This window comes from Brassica napus, chromosome A9, assembly GCF_020379485.1.
Source record: "Brassica napus cultivar Da-Ae chromosome A9, Da-Ae, whole genome shotgun sequence".
In the NCBI taxonomy this organism is placed as follows: Eukaryota; Viridiplantae; Streptophyta; class Magnoliopsida; order Brassicales; family Brassicaceae; genus Brassica; species Brassica napus.
In genome coordinates, this window is record NC_063442.1 from 38,024,814 (window position 1) to 38,038,202 (window position 13,389).

General features: G+C 35.5%; 2 protein-coding genes across 3 annotated transcripts; one reads left to right on the forward strand and one right to left on the reverse strand.

The window, feature by feature from the left end:
- On the forward strand, nucleotides 1-2,439 carry LOC106375235 (E3 ubiquitin-protein ligase MIEL1). Its single transcript, XM_013815098.3, has 12 exons — nucleotides 1-218; nucleotides 293-380; nucleotides 463-519; nucleotides 635-667; nucleotides 736-813; nucleotides 890-933; nucleotides 1,021-1,061; nucleotides 1,419-1,501; nucleotides 1,612-1,703; nucleotides 1,796-1,865; nucleotides 1,933-1,971; nucleotides 2,053-2,439. Exons 1-12 carry the CDS (start codon nucleotides 130-132, stop codon nucleotides 2,218-2,220), a joined length of 882 nt encoding a protein of 293 aa, XP_013670552.2. The 5' UTR covers nucleotides 1-129; the 3' UTR covers nucleotides 2,221-2,439.
- A 280-nt stretch (nucleotides 2,440-2,719) lies between these two features.
- LOC106375233 (protein TRANSPORT INHIBITOR RESPONSE 1) lies at nucleotides 2,720-6,451 on the reverse strand. Of its 2 annotated transcripts, XM_048741393.1 has the most exons (4): nucleotides 4,959-6,451; nucleotides 4,004-4,496; nucleotides 3,071-3,909; nucleotides 2,720-3,013 (listed from the first exon to the last, which is right to left on the reverse strand). In XM_048741393.1, exons 1-3 carry the CDS (start codon nucleotides 5,423-5,425, stop codon nucleotides 3,082-3,084), a joined length of 1,788 nt encoding a protein of 595 aa, XP_048597350.1. In that variant the 5' UTR covers nucleotides 5,426-6,451; the 3' UTR covers nucleotides 2,720-3,013; nucleotides 3,071-3,081. The 2 variants fall into 2 exon arrangements, with proteins under 2 accessions (XP_048597350.1, XP_048597349.1); XM_048741392.1 differs by having other exon boundaries at nucleotides 2,720-3,909.
- Nucleotides 6,452-13,389: the final 6,938 nt, after the last annotated feature.

Genomic DNA, 13,389 nt, shown 5'->3' on the forward strand with positions numbered 1-13,389 from the left:
ATTAAACTTTTGGAAAGGACATACAGCAAAACTTTTATTTCATATATTTTGGGGTGAATTAAAATTTCCCCCAATTAAAAAACGCTGCTGGTTCATCGTCCTGTGGGGTTGAACCTAATTCCAAATCAGATGGGTGGTGCAAGTGCTAGTCTCCTCCATCCAATGGATACAGATTCTGCAATTCCTAGAGACAGAGACTTTGGCAGATCCCAATTCGGGTGATTTGATTGACTGTGTTCATCGCGATTCTGAGTATTTTTGAATTATTTTGGTTTGATTGTTGTTTCCTCAGCTGTGAACACTACAAGAGAAGGTGCAAAATAAGAGCGCCTTGCTGCAATCTCATCTTCCCATGCCGCCACTGCCACAACGACGCCGCGGTTCTTATTTCGATTGTTTTATAGGTTGTTGTTTTTGTCTTCTTCATGTCTTAGAAGATTTGCCTTCTTCTTCTTGTTTCAGAACGCTTTACCTGATCCTAAAGAACGACATGATTTGGTCCGACAAAACGTCAAACAGGTTTGCATTTTGAAACATCCTCTCGTTCTCTAATCTCTTACATATATATAAGTCGTAACTGTTTGCCTTTGCCATTAAAGAACCATTAGTAACTTTGTCTTGTTTGTTTTTTCAGGTTATCTGTTCAGTGTGTGAAGCTGAGCAAGAGGTAAAGAGGGTTGCTTTAATTTGCTATTTTCATTATGTCAAAAATCATCACTTCAAATAAAGATTTAGGTAGCTCAAGTCTGCTCGAACTGCGGCGTCTGTATGGGAGAATACTTTTGCAACATCTGCAAATTCTTTGACGACGAGGTCTTCTTTTGCATCCTTTTATTATATATTGTTTCCTTCTCTTTTCTTTCTCTATAACTCTCCTCCTCTTTGGCAGACCTCAAAAGAACAATTTCATTGTGACGACTGTGGGATTTGTAGGTGAGTGTTAAACTACATCTTCGTTTAGATTTTTTTTTTTATAACTCTTTTGACTTTAATCATTTTTGTGGTTTAATATTTTTTCAGAGTTGGTGGGCGTGACAATTTCTTTCATTGCCAAAGCTGTGGTATGTCTTTCTTATACCCTTTTTTAAAAATCAAACTTGCATTTGTTTTTTTATTCCATTCCATAGATGTGGTGTGTAAAGAATGCGTCTTGTCTCCATCACCTGTGTTCCTATCGAGAACATACGAATGTATTCCACTTGTGTAGTGTAGGATCTTACTTCTTTGGTAAAGTAGCATCTTCATTTCATACGCTGTTTGATCCAGATGGGGGAGCTGTTCTAGTAGCCAAGTCTCTTTGAATGTCTAGTAGCCTATTTTTTATATTTACAACAATACTTTTAAACTGTGAAATCTTGTGTGGCAATATTTATTTGTTTTAGTTATCTCGTACGATTGTTATGAGTAAATTTTTGCAGGAGCTTGTTATTCAATGGGCCTGCGCGATAATCACTCATGCATTGAGAACGCCACTAAGAACTCTTGTCCTGTCTGTTATGAGGTTTGTCCGTCCAAATTGGAATTTAGTTCTAGATGGTCTTAGTAGAGTGTACTTCATCATGTTAATTTATTCTTCTTCTTTTTTTTTTATGATTTGTTCAACCTGGACAGTTTTTATTTGATTCCGTAAAAGCTGCACATGTCATGAGATGTGGCCATACTATGCATATGGGTTGCTTCAAACAAATGATCACTGAACAACAGTAATTAATAACTTCTCCTTTGATCTCTAAGACATTCCTTATGGTTTATTATGCATACCACTAATCTCTCTCTCTCTCTCTCTCTGTCTCAGGTACCGATGCCCAATTTGCTACAAGTCAATGATGGATATGTCTTCTTCATGGCAACTATTAGATGCCGAGGTAACAGTCACAATTTTGTATACCCTATTAAATGAGGTAAAAGACTTACCAGCTTTCTCTTTTACAGATAAGGGCAACAGAGATGCCTAGTGAATATAACTATGAGGTAATAATATCTATGAATCAAACCCCCTGTTTTTATTTCTTTTTTATCCATCTTTTAGCATGACTAAGAAACTGTTTGCAGATTGAAATTCTTTGCAATGACTGCAATAAGAGCAGCAAAGCTATGTTCCACATTCTGGGGCACAAGTGCGCGCATTGTGGTTCTTACAACACTCGCAGGATCTCAGCTCCACAAGACCCACCCCCGCAAGGTGAAACAGAGCGACAAGTTTCTGAACCTAGAGAATAAGCAAGCTATTCTTGATTGGTTCAACCATAAGAGTTATACGGCTCTGTGTTTTGCTTGTTACATAAAGTGATCCGGCAGGCAAACCACCATTAGGTTTGGATTGCAGGTTTTAGTCACATGAATGTTTGTAATTGGTCCCAGTTGCTTTCACCAACTACGGTTTTCTTATGAAGTGTGAAAAACAGGAGGAACTATTCAAAAATCAAAACTAATTGAACATGGCATTTCGCGCAAAAAGTCTGAACGGTTTTCTTATAAATGTAAGCCCAGCCTTTTTTTCTCTATGTGTCAGAAAACAAAACAGGAAGACAACAGTTCTGAACAGATTTGGGAAACCAGTTGACAATATAGTGTTATTAAAAGACTTATTCCTATATCAAACGCTGCTAGGAGATTTTCTATTCCATGCTAGGTAGAAATTAGGGGTGGGTAATCAAAATACCTGCACAGTTTCTAACCGGACAGATGAGATTGGCAAAGACGGACCGACAGAAAAAAAGACATTTGAAATGATTGATACAAAGATTCAAACAAGTAGAACAGTTACATTTTTGGCAATTGTCTTTTAAAAAATCTTTTATCATCCTCTTGAAGAAAATAATACCTCACCAGGATCTCTCACTAAGTAGACAAACATACAGACAACAATATAAAAATACAAAGGTCTCTCAGATCTCTTTCTCTCTCTCTCTCTCCTCACTTATCCAGTGATCCTGAGCTTGGTTGGTTATATGAAGCAGCAGCCCATAATTAAATTAATGGAGGCCCAGCTATCTCTCTCTCTCTCGTATTCCTAAACAGGAACAATTTATATAGGAGATGATGAACTTGGATTAATGAAAAAATGTACCTCGTTTATATCTATAACCCGTTAGTAGTGATGATTTGCCTGGAAAACCTCATTGCTGAGTGTTGTTGGTCCATGTTCCAGACGAAACCAGGCATGTCAAACCGAGGACCCGCCACTGTTCGGTATATGAACACTCTTTCAACAGGGCAGCTCTCGGGTCTCGAGTCAGGCGGACCCCTTTCATCGATCACTTCCACATTGAGCTTTGGCATCTTCTGTCCTAATAACTTGCAGGCTCCAAAACTCACGGAACACGAAGACATCCAAAGAGATCGCATTGTCTCCAGCTTCGAAGCATTTGCCAAAAGCGCCTTGTCTCCAAAGGGGCAGTCCCTTATCTCTAGCTTCCTCAAGCTCTCGCACCCTGACAGAACATGATGCATCCCCAAGTCACTGTCTCCTGCAAACGCCACTGACAGCATTTCCATCTTCTTTGCATACGTCCCAATGTATTCGAAGACCTTGTCGGTCAACAGCCCTGACAGGGAGAGCCGCCGGAGATCTTTGCAGTGCTCCACTATGGCTCCGAATCCCACATCCAGTGGCTCTAGAGTCAGATGGTCAGGGGCTTTCGGCTCAATGATGCACAAACGGAAGCGGGTCATGTTGGGACGGTTCCTAGCAATGGTTACCAGCGCAGCATTGGTCATTTGACGGCAGAAGTAGAGAACCGACTCGAGTTTCGGACAGCCTGCGGAGACGGAGACAAGCCCTTGTTCTGTCAACGCAACGTTCGGCTCCATCACAAAAGGCTCAGACGGAAACACCCTCAGCTCTCGAAGGTCCTTGCAGGTCAAAGCAAGCATTTCAAGACCATCATCCTCGATGTAGTCCAACACCTGTGTCAGTAAGCCATATAATACCAATTAAAGAAAACGTTGACCTTGAAGAATATATTTGAGATGTTGCACATTATGATAAAACTAGACTCACCCAGAGGCGCTGCAATTTAGGACATTGACTAAGAAGCTTGACAAGATCATAGCTCTGGACTGTTGCATAACTCAAGTTCAAAGTTGTAAGTCCACTGCAAACCGAATAAACTGCAGGAAGATACGCAGGAAGAGCATCCCAAAACCCAGATAACCACTTCAATTTCTTGCACCCAGAGATAGCTACAGACAAACCAGAGAGCACATCCGGACGCACTTCAGCACTGTACACACCAGTGCCAAATTCCTCCAGCTGAGGAGCTCTTTGAAGTAAAGCAGCCAACTTCTCAAGAGGAACAGCTCGGTTAAGCTTCAGTGATTTGAGGTTGGGAGACCTACACACCAGCCGCTCCAGAGCAGAGAAACTGACCTCGGAGACTAAGCATGAGATATTGAGCGAAACCAAAGAAGTGTACGTATCAGGGAAATGGCTAAGCCAGTGTCCGCTAACGTCGTCAACATCACTCTCACGCAAATCAAGCTCTTTCAGATTCCTGCAAAAATAATCAAATAATTAGAATTGAAATAACCGATTTGCCCCACATCAATCAAACCTAGATTAGAACAAGACACATTGCAAAGTCCCCCAATAAAGCTAAAAATACACAGAAACATTAAAATTTAGCAATTAACAAACTGCATATGAATTGTATTTGAAGTAAACAGTTTCAAAAAAAACCTCACTACTAGTGTTAAAAGGGAGCAAAGCAGGGGAATCAGAAACAGAATAAGTTGTTGCCTATTAACTTTAAAAAAAAAAGGAATAAAGAGATACAATTGATCCCAAAAAAAGAAAAAGATAAATAAAAAGAATCTACCTGACAATGATTTCAAACATATATCACAATGAACATGAGCAGCAGCAACAGCACATATGGAATTAAAGCTCACTGCTATAGCTTATTGTGACAAGTAATACAATAAAATTAGTTACTAATCGCAATCAGGGGAGATACCTGCAGCTCGAAGCGATAGCAGCGAGCCCATCCGTGGAGAATCCATCGCACGAGGAAAGCACGAGCACTTTAAAATTCTTAAACGACTTGGCTATAAGCTCCAAGCACTCGTCGCTCACCACCATCCTCTTCAGCCTTATCTCCTCCAGCCACGTGTACGACGCCGACATCGCCTCTATCCACGGGTACACGTACCCTCCCCACCCCTCGGGCACCAGATTGAAGTCCGCGAAGTGCGGCTTCCCCTTCAGCTCCACGGATCTCGCCTTAGGGAACCTCCGAATCACCGCCGCGGGGCTCACGGCGTAGCAGTTCCCGATGAAGACTCTCCTCCTGCACCACCGCTCGATCTCGTACCACGACTTGCACACCAGGGATACCGAGTTCCTGTCCTTGTCCACGTGGATGAAGGAGAACACGTGCTCGAGGACTTCCTCGGGGAACGATAAGGCCACTCGCTTATACATTTGCGTTGATAAGAAAAGAAAAACTCGAGAGATCTGAGGAAATTGGAAGAGTTTGAAGAAGGAGTTTAAATATCGGAGGGGCAGATCTGAGGCGCCATTAACGGAGATTACTAGATTGTGAGGAAGAAGGAGCAGAGAGAAGAGAGAAGGATAGGGGAAGAAGGTCAAGCCAACTCTGGTTCGGTTAAATGTTAACCGTGGTTAAACATCTCCATGTGAGGGCTTTTCGGTGATTGTGATCTGTCTACTACGATCTCGCCACGTGTTCTTTAAGAGTCTAACCACAGCCGTTGGATTGAATGAGAGAGCAGGAGATTATATCCGGCAGCCGCAGAAAACGGGACGAGGGTCGCTTATCGCGGCTCAGTAAGTGAGTGTGGAGATACTCTGCGGGGAGGTGTATGGTAAGAGGGAATCTAATGATAGGGTTGGTACGCGATGCACGGCTGGATATGAGGTTAAGTCACAGGGACCACCACAAACAGAATGTGAAAAAATAAAACTTTTTGTAATAATGGGAGTTCAATGATCTGACGGTAAGAAGAAAGCCAGGGTTAATTATGATGACATCAGAACCGTTTAATCATGCTTTTAAGTGGAATCTGACCATCTCCAAGGTACTGTGTGTATGTATATACTACAATAATTTCATCTTTATTTATTTTACCCCCACCCACTTGGATTATAACATCCATCAAAATGAACTGTTTCATATACCGAATAGCTGGGTTACTGTGCGCTGCAATAATTTAATCTCCATGGTAATATGAAATTTAAACTCGACTGCAATTATCAACGGAAAAATGTAACACATTCTGGTGCAAGAGATGAGTGTTAACTAAGAATTTATATTACATTTGAAATCATTGAAGCAAGAGTTATGTATGTGAGGGAAGTATCCAATAATTAAAAGTGTATTGTATAACTTTACGAGTAAGGAGTAGAAAAATGAAAAAATAAAGGTAAGAGAAAGAGAGAATGGTTACTGAAAATTTGAATAAAGTACGAAGAAAGTGCAGCGTCGCATCTTAATCACGACCGTCAGATTTGGGTCCCTCTTTCATAGTGTACGGATACATAAACAATGGTGATTAACAAAAAAAAAAGACTAATTAATTATTACCGTTTATTTGAGAAATTTAATTACCTCGTCGGGAGTGTAAAATTAGATAAAAATAAATTATCTATTTTTTCTCAATTCCGGATCAGACATTTTCTTAGAGCACAAAATACCTTGGCGGACAAGCTTGCACGCGGTGCGAGGAATTCTCTTTCAGCTTTGCTTTATGTTGATTCAATTCCCCCGGTTTGGTTTGGTAGACCGGTTGGAGTTTCTAGTTAGTTTTTAGTTGATGTTATAAAAAAAAAAAAATAATAAATAAATAAATAAATTATCTCGGGCTTTGTCGCACGTACATTGGGCGTTAATCGCTAGAAAGGGTAAATAAATAGGATAAGCCATATGACGAGAATACCCTCAGAAGCGAAAGAGGGTGAAACTGTCAATTAACATAGAAACAGTGTATTATGATGGATGGGCTTTGCACTGTCTCAGCATGGACTAGATAAGTCTATAACGTGACAGATCCAATAGTGTATTTGCTCCGCATTAATCGAATCTCATATTCTGATACGATCATGACCGTTAGTCCACTTTGACCAATTATATGATTTTTGCTACCTTTGGTTTTTGTATGTATTTTTTTCCATTTTTAGTGGTTTAGTACCATTTTTTTATTTTTCCACTGAAGTAAGTATTATTAGTACCATTCTCAATTCTTTCCTTGGAAAATAGTGTATTATTTGGTTCAAACATTTCGGCATAGAGAAGCATGAAGCCTGTAATAAACAAAAGAAAGAGGTAATTAGGAAAAAAACAATGATTGTGGAAACACCGTAGCTTAGTGGTCAAGGTTTAAAGATTTCTACATCCATGTCGACAATGCAATTTTTACAAGAAAAAGTTTAGGTTTCAATTCCCGAAAAAGGCAAATTACGCATAAAATTAAAGAAAATACTTACAAGAGATTTTCAGCATGGCGCAAAGAGTACCGTCATAAATAAATCTCATAGGGCTACTCAGGGTGATGCAGTCAGGCGTGAATCCTCATAAAACATGTAGAATTATCGGATGTAATATCATCTATATAATGTTTCTCATAATTTGTAATAACATAATTAATCAGATAAAAAAAACAAAAAAAGAGGTAATTAGGAAAAAAACAACGATTGGAGGAGAGTCAGACGGAGAAGTGATGAGCTGAGTTGTCTTGCACGTAATACGTGAGGATTATCATTTAATTAGTGTCGTCAGAAAAAGGAACCTAGTTAATTAATTGGATATTAGTGTTCATTGGTTCTTTAATAATCAACTGATTATTTATTTGTAAGATATGACTAGAATAATAATCCCACGCATGGCTCCCCCCGCGAATCTCTCCTCTTCTCCTTCGGTTTCGAACTGAAACTAGCTTGCACTTTGCTGTATGAGTATTAATTATCCCCGTAATTATTTTAAATATATTCTTCAGCAATACCAAATCTGACTGCGAACAAAAATCAAGCGTGTGTATATGTACGCATGTGTATAAGTACAAGGCACATTATAATGGTTTGTGTAAGCACCTGTGTGTAAGATAATAGATGATGAGTGATAATGCGATTAGTGAAGAGGTGGTGTATAAGTAAAGTGGCACGTGATAAAAAGCTAACATGGATTATGTTGATAACCTCACCATTAGTGGGAGCCATCCTTTTTCGCCTTTTTCATTTTTATTTGATGATATTTGATTGTTCTCTTCTCTACATCTTTTTATAATTTGTCAAAATCTGAATACCTAATCTTTGCTTCTTTTTTTTGTCAACAATATCTCTGCTTTCTATGTTTTACAAAAAAAAAAAAAATCTCTGCTTTCTAATTTATCAAACTCGTGTTCCTCCGAACCACGATCTTGATTATAACATTTGCCGCTTTTATTTTTGCTTTTTCTCTGTATTAATTTATTTTACATATTGCAAACATACGTCACGCAACAAACACTTTTCGTTAAAAAAAAGAATACTTTCCATTGGATGGTTGCATGGTTATTGGTTACGCATGAAAACCAGATCATTTCGAGGGGAAGATAATACTTTTTTTTACTAAAGGAGAAGATAATACTTTTGCCAACGCATTCTGGTTATTATTTGGACGTTTCAATAAAATAACATTTCAATAAACAGCTAACTCTTTTATATTGACAAAACTAGCTAACCATCTCTAATGATTCACCTTATTTTCCATTCTAAAATAGAATAATTTTATAATAGAGTTATAATATTTTTCAATGGTACTTTGTTTTAGAGTGGAAAATAGAGCGATAAACAAAAAATAATAATTTACTCCATATATAGAATAAATTCATTTTTTACTTTATCATAGAATGAAAAATAAAGTATCATTGGAGCATTTTTACTCAAAACATTTTAGAGTAAAAAATATAATGGGATCAGAGATGTCATAACTCTTATATCGTGTATTTTAAACTTTAGAAATTAAATATGTTAAATGACCGCGTTTAAATCATTAACATATTAGCGCACGTAACATTTTACATATTTTATCTTAAAATAGAGTTTAAAATCAGAAAAGATATAATTATACTTTTTTTGATCAAAAGATATAATTATACTATATTTATCATTTCATAATGAAATAAAAATCGAGTTTACTTTTAAAATGAAATATAGTTTTATTGTTGTAAATTATTTTATTTTCACTCTAAAATAGAATTGAGTCAGTGTAAAACCTAATTCCATTATGAAGTTACTCAGTTTTACAAGAAAAATTAAAGTTATATGTGCTCTTAAACATGCATTAACTGCCAACTATGGAATGAAGATAATTTATGTTCTAATACCTAAATTATTTGTTATATTATTAAAAAAATGTTTATGAATAACCAAAATTTCACAATGGTAAAAAAGCAGTTAATCATATAAAAAATAAAACTAATTTATTTATCATCAATTAGTTTTAGATTAGATGTTTAAGATAGTTCAAATTTATATGATATCAGGGTTGCTTTTTGAATAAAAAATTTTAGAGTCGTTTGGGGGTCACGCTATAAATATTATTACCACAGTTACATATGTTTGTGCATGAGAAAAAAATATTAATGAATAAATATAGTCCCACGATCATAGTTGAAAGTATAGTTAATTAACATGTAAAATATATAAAGTTAGTTTAGTTGTCATGATTAGTTTTACGTTAAAAAAATTAAAGTTTTACATGCTCTTAAACAAACGGCTAACTATGGAATGAAGATAATTTATGTTCCGATCACTAACTTCTTTTTTTTTTTTTTTTTTTTTTTGATAATCCAGGTATCCGGACCTCTCACTTAGTCTGACTATCCCACCGCGTCTAACCGGAACTGGCGAGGAAGGTCCTGGAGGCCAAACGAAAACCATGTTAAATCCGCTGTGGCCGGAGCTCGAACTCATGATGGCGGGCACCTTAGCTGAGGTTCTTTTACCACCAGACCACGAGGCCCGGTTAAATTATGAATAAACAAAATTTATAAATAAACAAAATTTATGAATAAACAAAATTTCACAATGGTCGGAAAATAATCAAGTGACTATATAAGAAGATAAAACTAATCCACTTATCATCAGTTAGGTTAGATTACATGTTTATGATAGTTCAAATTTTTATGATATCAAAATCGCTTTTTCAATAAAAAAAGTTTTTGAGTCGTTTGGTGCTGGGTCACTCATAAATATTATTACCACATTTACATATGTCTGAGCATGTGAAAAGAATATTAACGAATAAATAAAATCTCACAATCGTAGTTGACAGAATAATTAATTAAAAAAATAAAAATATAAAGTTAATTTAGTTGTCATGATTAGTTTATGTTTTTTCTGGTGTAAATATCAAATTTTATTCCAATTTTATGTGTGACAAAAGTTACATGATATAAAGACAAAATGTGAAAATGTTAAATGTGAAACTAGACCTAAAACAACAACATAGAGGAAGAAAAAGCAACACCAAATGATATAAGGACAATGAAACTAATTTAAACAATGCTAACTAGTTGAAGAGGCACCAAAAGCTTGACAATAGGCAGCATTGCCGCAAAAGCAACTCCAAATGATTGGATTCATATTCTCGCAGCTTTCCAAACCGAGTCACCACAAGCTCAAGACTCGAACCACCACTGGTCATATGAGATAACGAGCCATGTGAGATTCATGTCGCTTCTCGCCCCATAAAACCTTAGAGGGACTGCTGGCTAGTCCGAACATCTCTAGAAGTCACACTTGTTCGGCTCGACTTCAGAAAAAAATGCGAACACTGATATGTTCAAATTAACGTTCAAGCTACTCTCTCGAATAATAGTTTCGATGTAGTACTTGAGGATCGTATCCACAAAGACTTTATCTCTCACACAATAAACTTCAGTTTCAGATTAAGCTAGGCAAATAATATAAAAGCAATAAATAAAAGTAAATAGATCGGGTTGTAAACGATAAGAAGGAAGTACTAGATCTAGGGATTTATCAATGAAGAGATTCAAAACACAAATCAAGGATGCTAGGTCTTTAATACGTTTAATTCTAAAACTCAAATTCAGTTGTAAGATATCCAGCTATCACTGTGAGTCTACATGTTTAATTCTATATTCACACTCTCACATGTAAATACAAAACGAGTGTCGATCGATACACTTTTAGTGTGTCGATCAATACATTTTTTAAACAAGTGTTGAGCTCATATCAATAATGTTCAACTAAATTTCTAAACCAACTCTCTGTTGCGCCTAGGTATCTAATCCATCAGAGTTCGGGTTCGGTTAATCGATTGCACTCTTGTGCCTCTCAATTGTCCTATGATTCTAAGTTCAAGCAATTAGTCATAGTCTCTTGTTATTTCAACTATTCTAGATCTTAGTATTACAAACCACCCTTGTATTAATTTATAAACAACCCTAGCAATCTTATCAGATTATCAGTTTTAACATTTAGTTCATGAAATTCCTAAATCTAACAAGAAATTTACTCAGACAAGAAAGCAAAAACAAAAATCATAAATAAAACTAATGGATTTCCAATTAATCTCTAAAGGAGAATTGATCTTCTCTCAATTTGTGGTGATTTATGGGCCCACATCGGTCGTGATATATACTCGGCCCGTCTTCTGGCATCAGTGTCGTTCGACACCAAGGTATTTGTGCCGACTGACACTCCTTCATATCTTCGACAACTTCTTCTCGTCAGTCAGACATACCACTCTTCAATAAAATGGGCATAACTTTACATCTAACCGTTAGATGGATCTCAAAACGGCGGCATTGGAAAGCTAAATCAAAGCTCTATCTTGTGTCAGCAGATGGTCTTAATCTCACTGTGTGAAGGCTTCCATCTATAGCTAAACTTATGACGTGTATGTGCAGTACATGCATCTCAAAAAACTAAAGAATCTTCAAAGTTCTCCAAAACGTACCTAAACGTGAAAATACTCTAAAATAAACTCAAATCACATATAATAGACTCAATAAAATCCATGATATATCAAGCACACAGAGAAGAGGGTGCGGCTAGGCTTGCAGTTTTATGTTGAAAGTATAATAGCTCAAATTTAGTTATAAGATTATATTCTTATCATTTATATAGTTTATGCAAAGTTGGCGATAAGAAAAAAGGTCGAAGTTTATCCATTTTTTGGAAATGTAAATTTTTATATTAAGAAAATGCATTCTCTATGATAATCATTTTTAAGTTATTTTTTATAAAAAGAGTTCATAATGAAGAAAGTGATCAAAATATGGTTTATTAAAGAGCGAATATATATTTATATTTTTAGAGTTAACTAATCCATAATTATAGTTTAGAGTTAAGGGGTGAAGTTTTGGGGATGAGGTTTAAAACTTTTAAAAAATAAAACAATATAAAAAAACTTTTTTTTGTAAAAATAGTTTCAAAAAGCAGTTTCGAATTTCAAAAAGAAAATCAGAAAAGCAAAACAATTTGAAAAAAAAATATTCGAAAAATAGTTTTAGAAAAAGAAAAATTATTAAAAAGTTCAAAATTGAAAACCTAAAATTCGAAACTATAAATTTTATTTATTTATATTTATATACCTATAAAACAAGAAAAATAATAATTGTTTTAATGAAATTTCATTTGGTCATTTTTTATTATAAAATTTTTTGGCGACAAATTTTGAAAAAAATGCGAGAATTGCCCTATTAAAAACAAATATCATTAAATGAAACTGAAGTTAGGAAACAAATAATAAAGAATTTGAATTACTAGAAAAAGTTACACCCATCTTGTTATGATTTGTTCATTTCTTTTTCTGATTGTCCAACTTTCAGTTTCTCTTATTATCCGATGGACTATATACAGACGGGCGTGTAGAAAACTCGTTGGATGGTTCCTTTAACGTTGACAGGCACTTTTTGCAATTATGACTCTTCAAAAGAAACTAATAAGCATACCTAATCATTAATCTTACGTGTCGAGAAAGAGCATCATCTCTTTACCAATTACAATTTTGAGATTAATGTTCTCATTATACCGACTATCTAATATCTACAGTTTCATCCTTTAAAAGTGTGTGTGTGTTTGGTTGGTAATGATATGGATTTCACATTTTCATATGCGTTTTAAAAGTTCAGTTATTTGGAAGATATATATTTCGAATAATTTGGAAATATTGGTTTGATTAGTAATCCATTATCGCCGTACAAAATTTACAATTTTAATAGTTATCAGAAATACAATAATGGAAACTAGCATTGTGGAAAACAATATTAACTGTTCGGTTATATCTAAGCTTAGAATGTCTATTTATTTTCATCTTTTTATATATGCTTTATATAATATTTCCTTGATTCATGTTTTGGTTAAAAACACAAGAATTAAAATATATTTTTCCTAAAAAGTAATATTAAAAATATAAACTA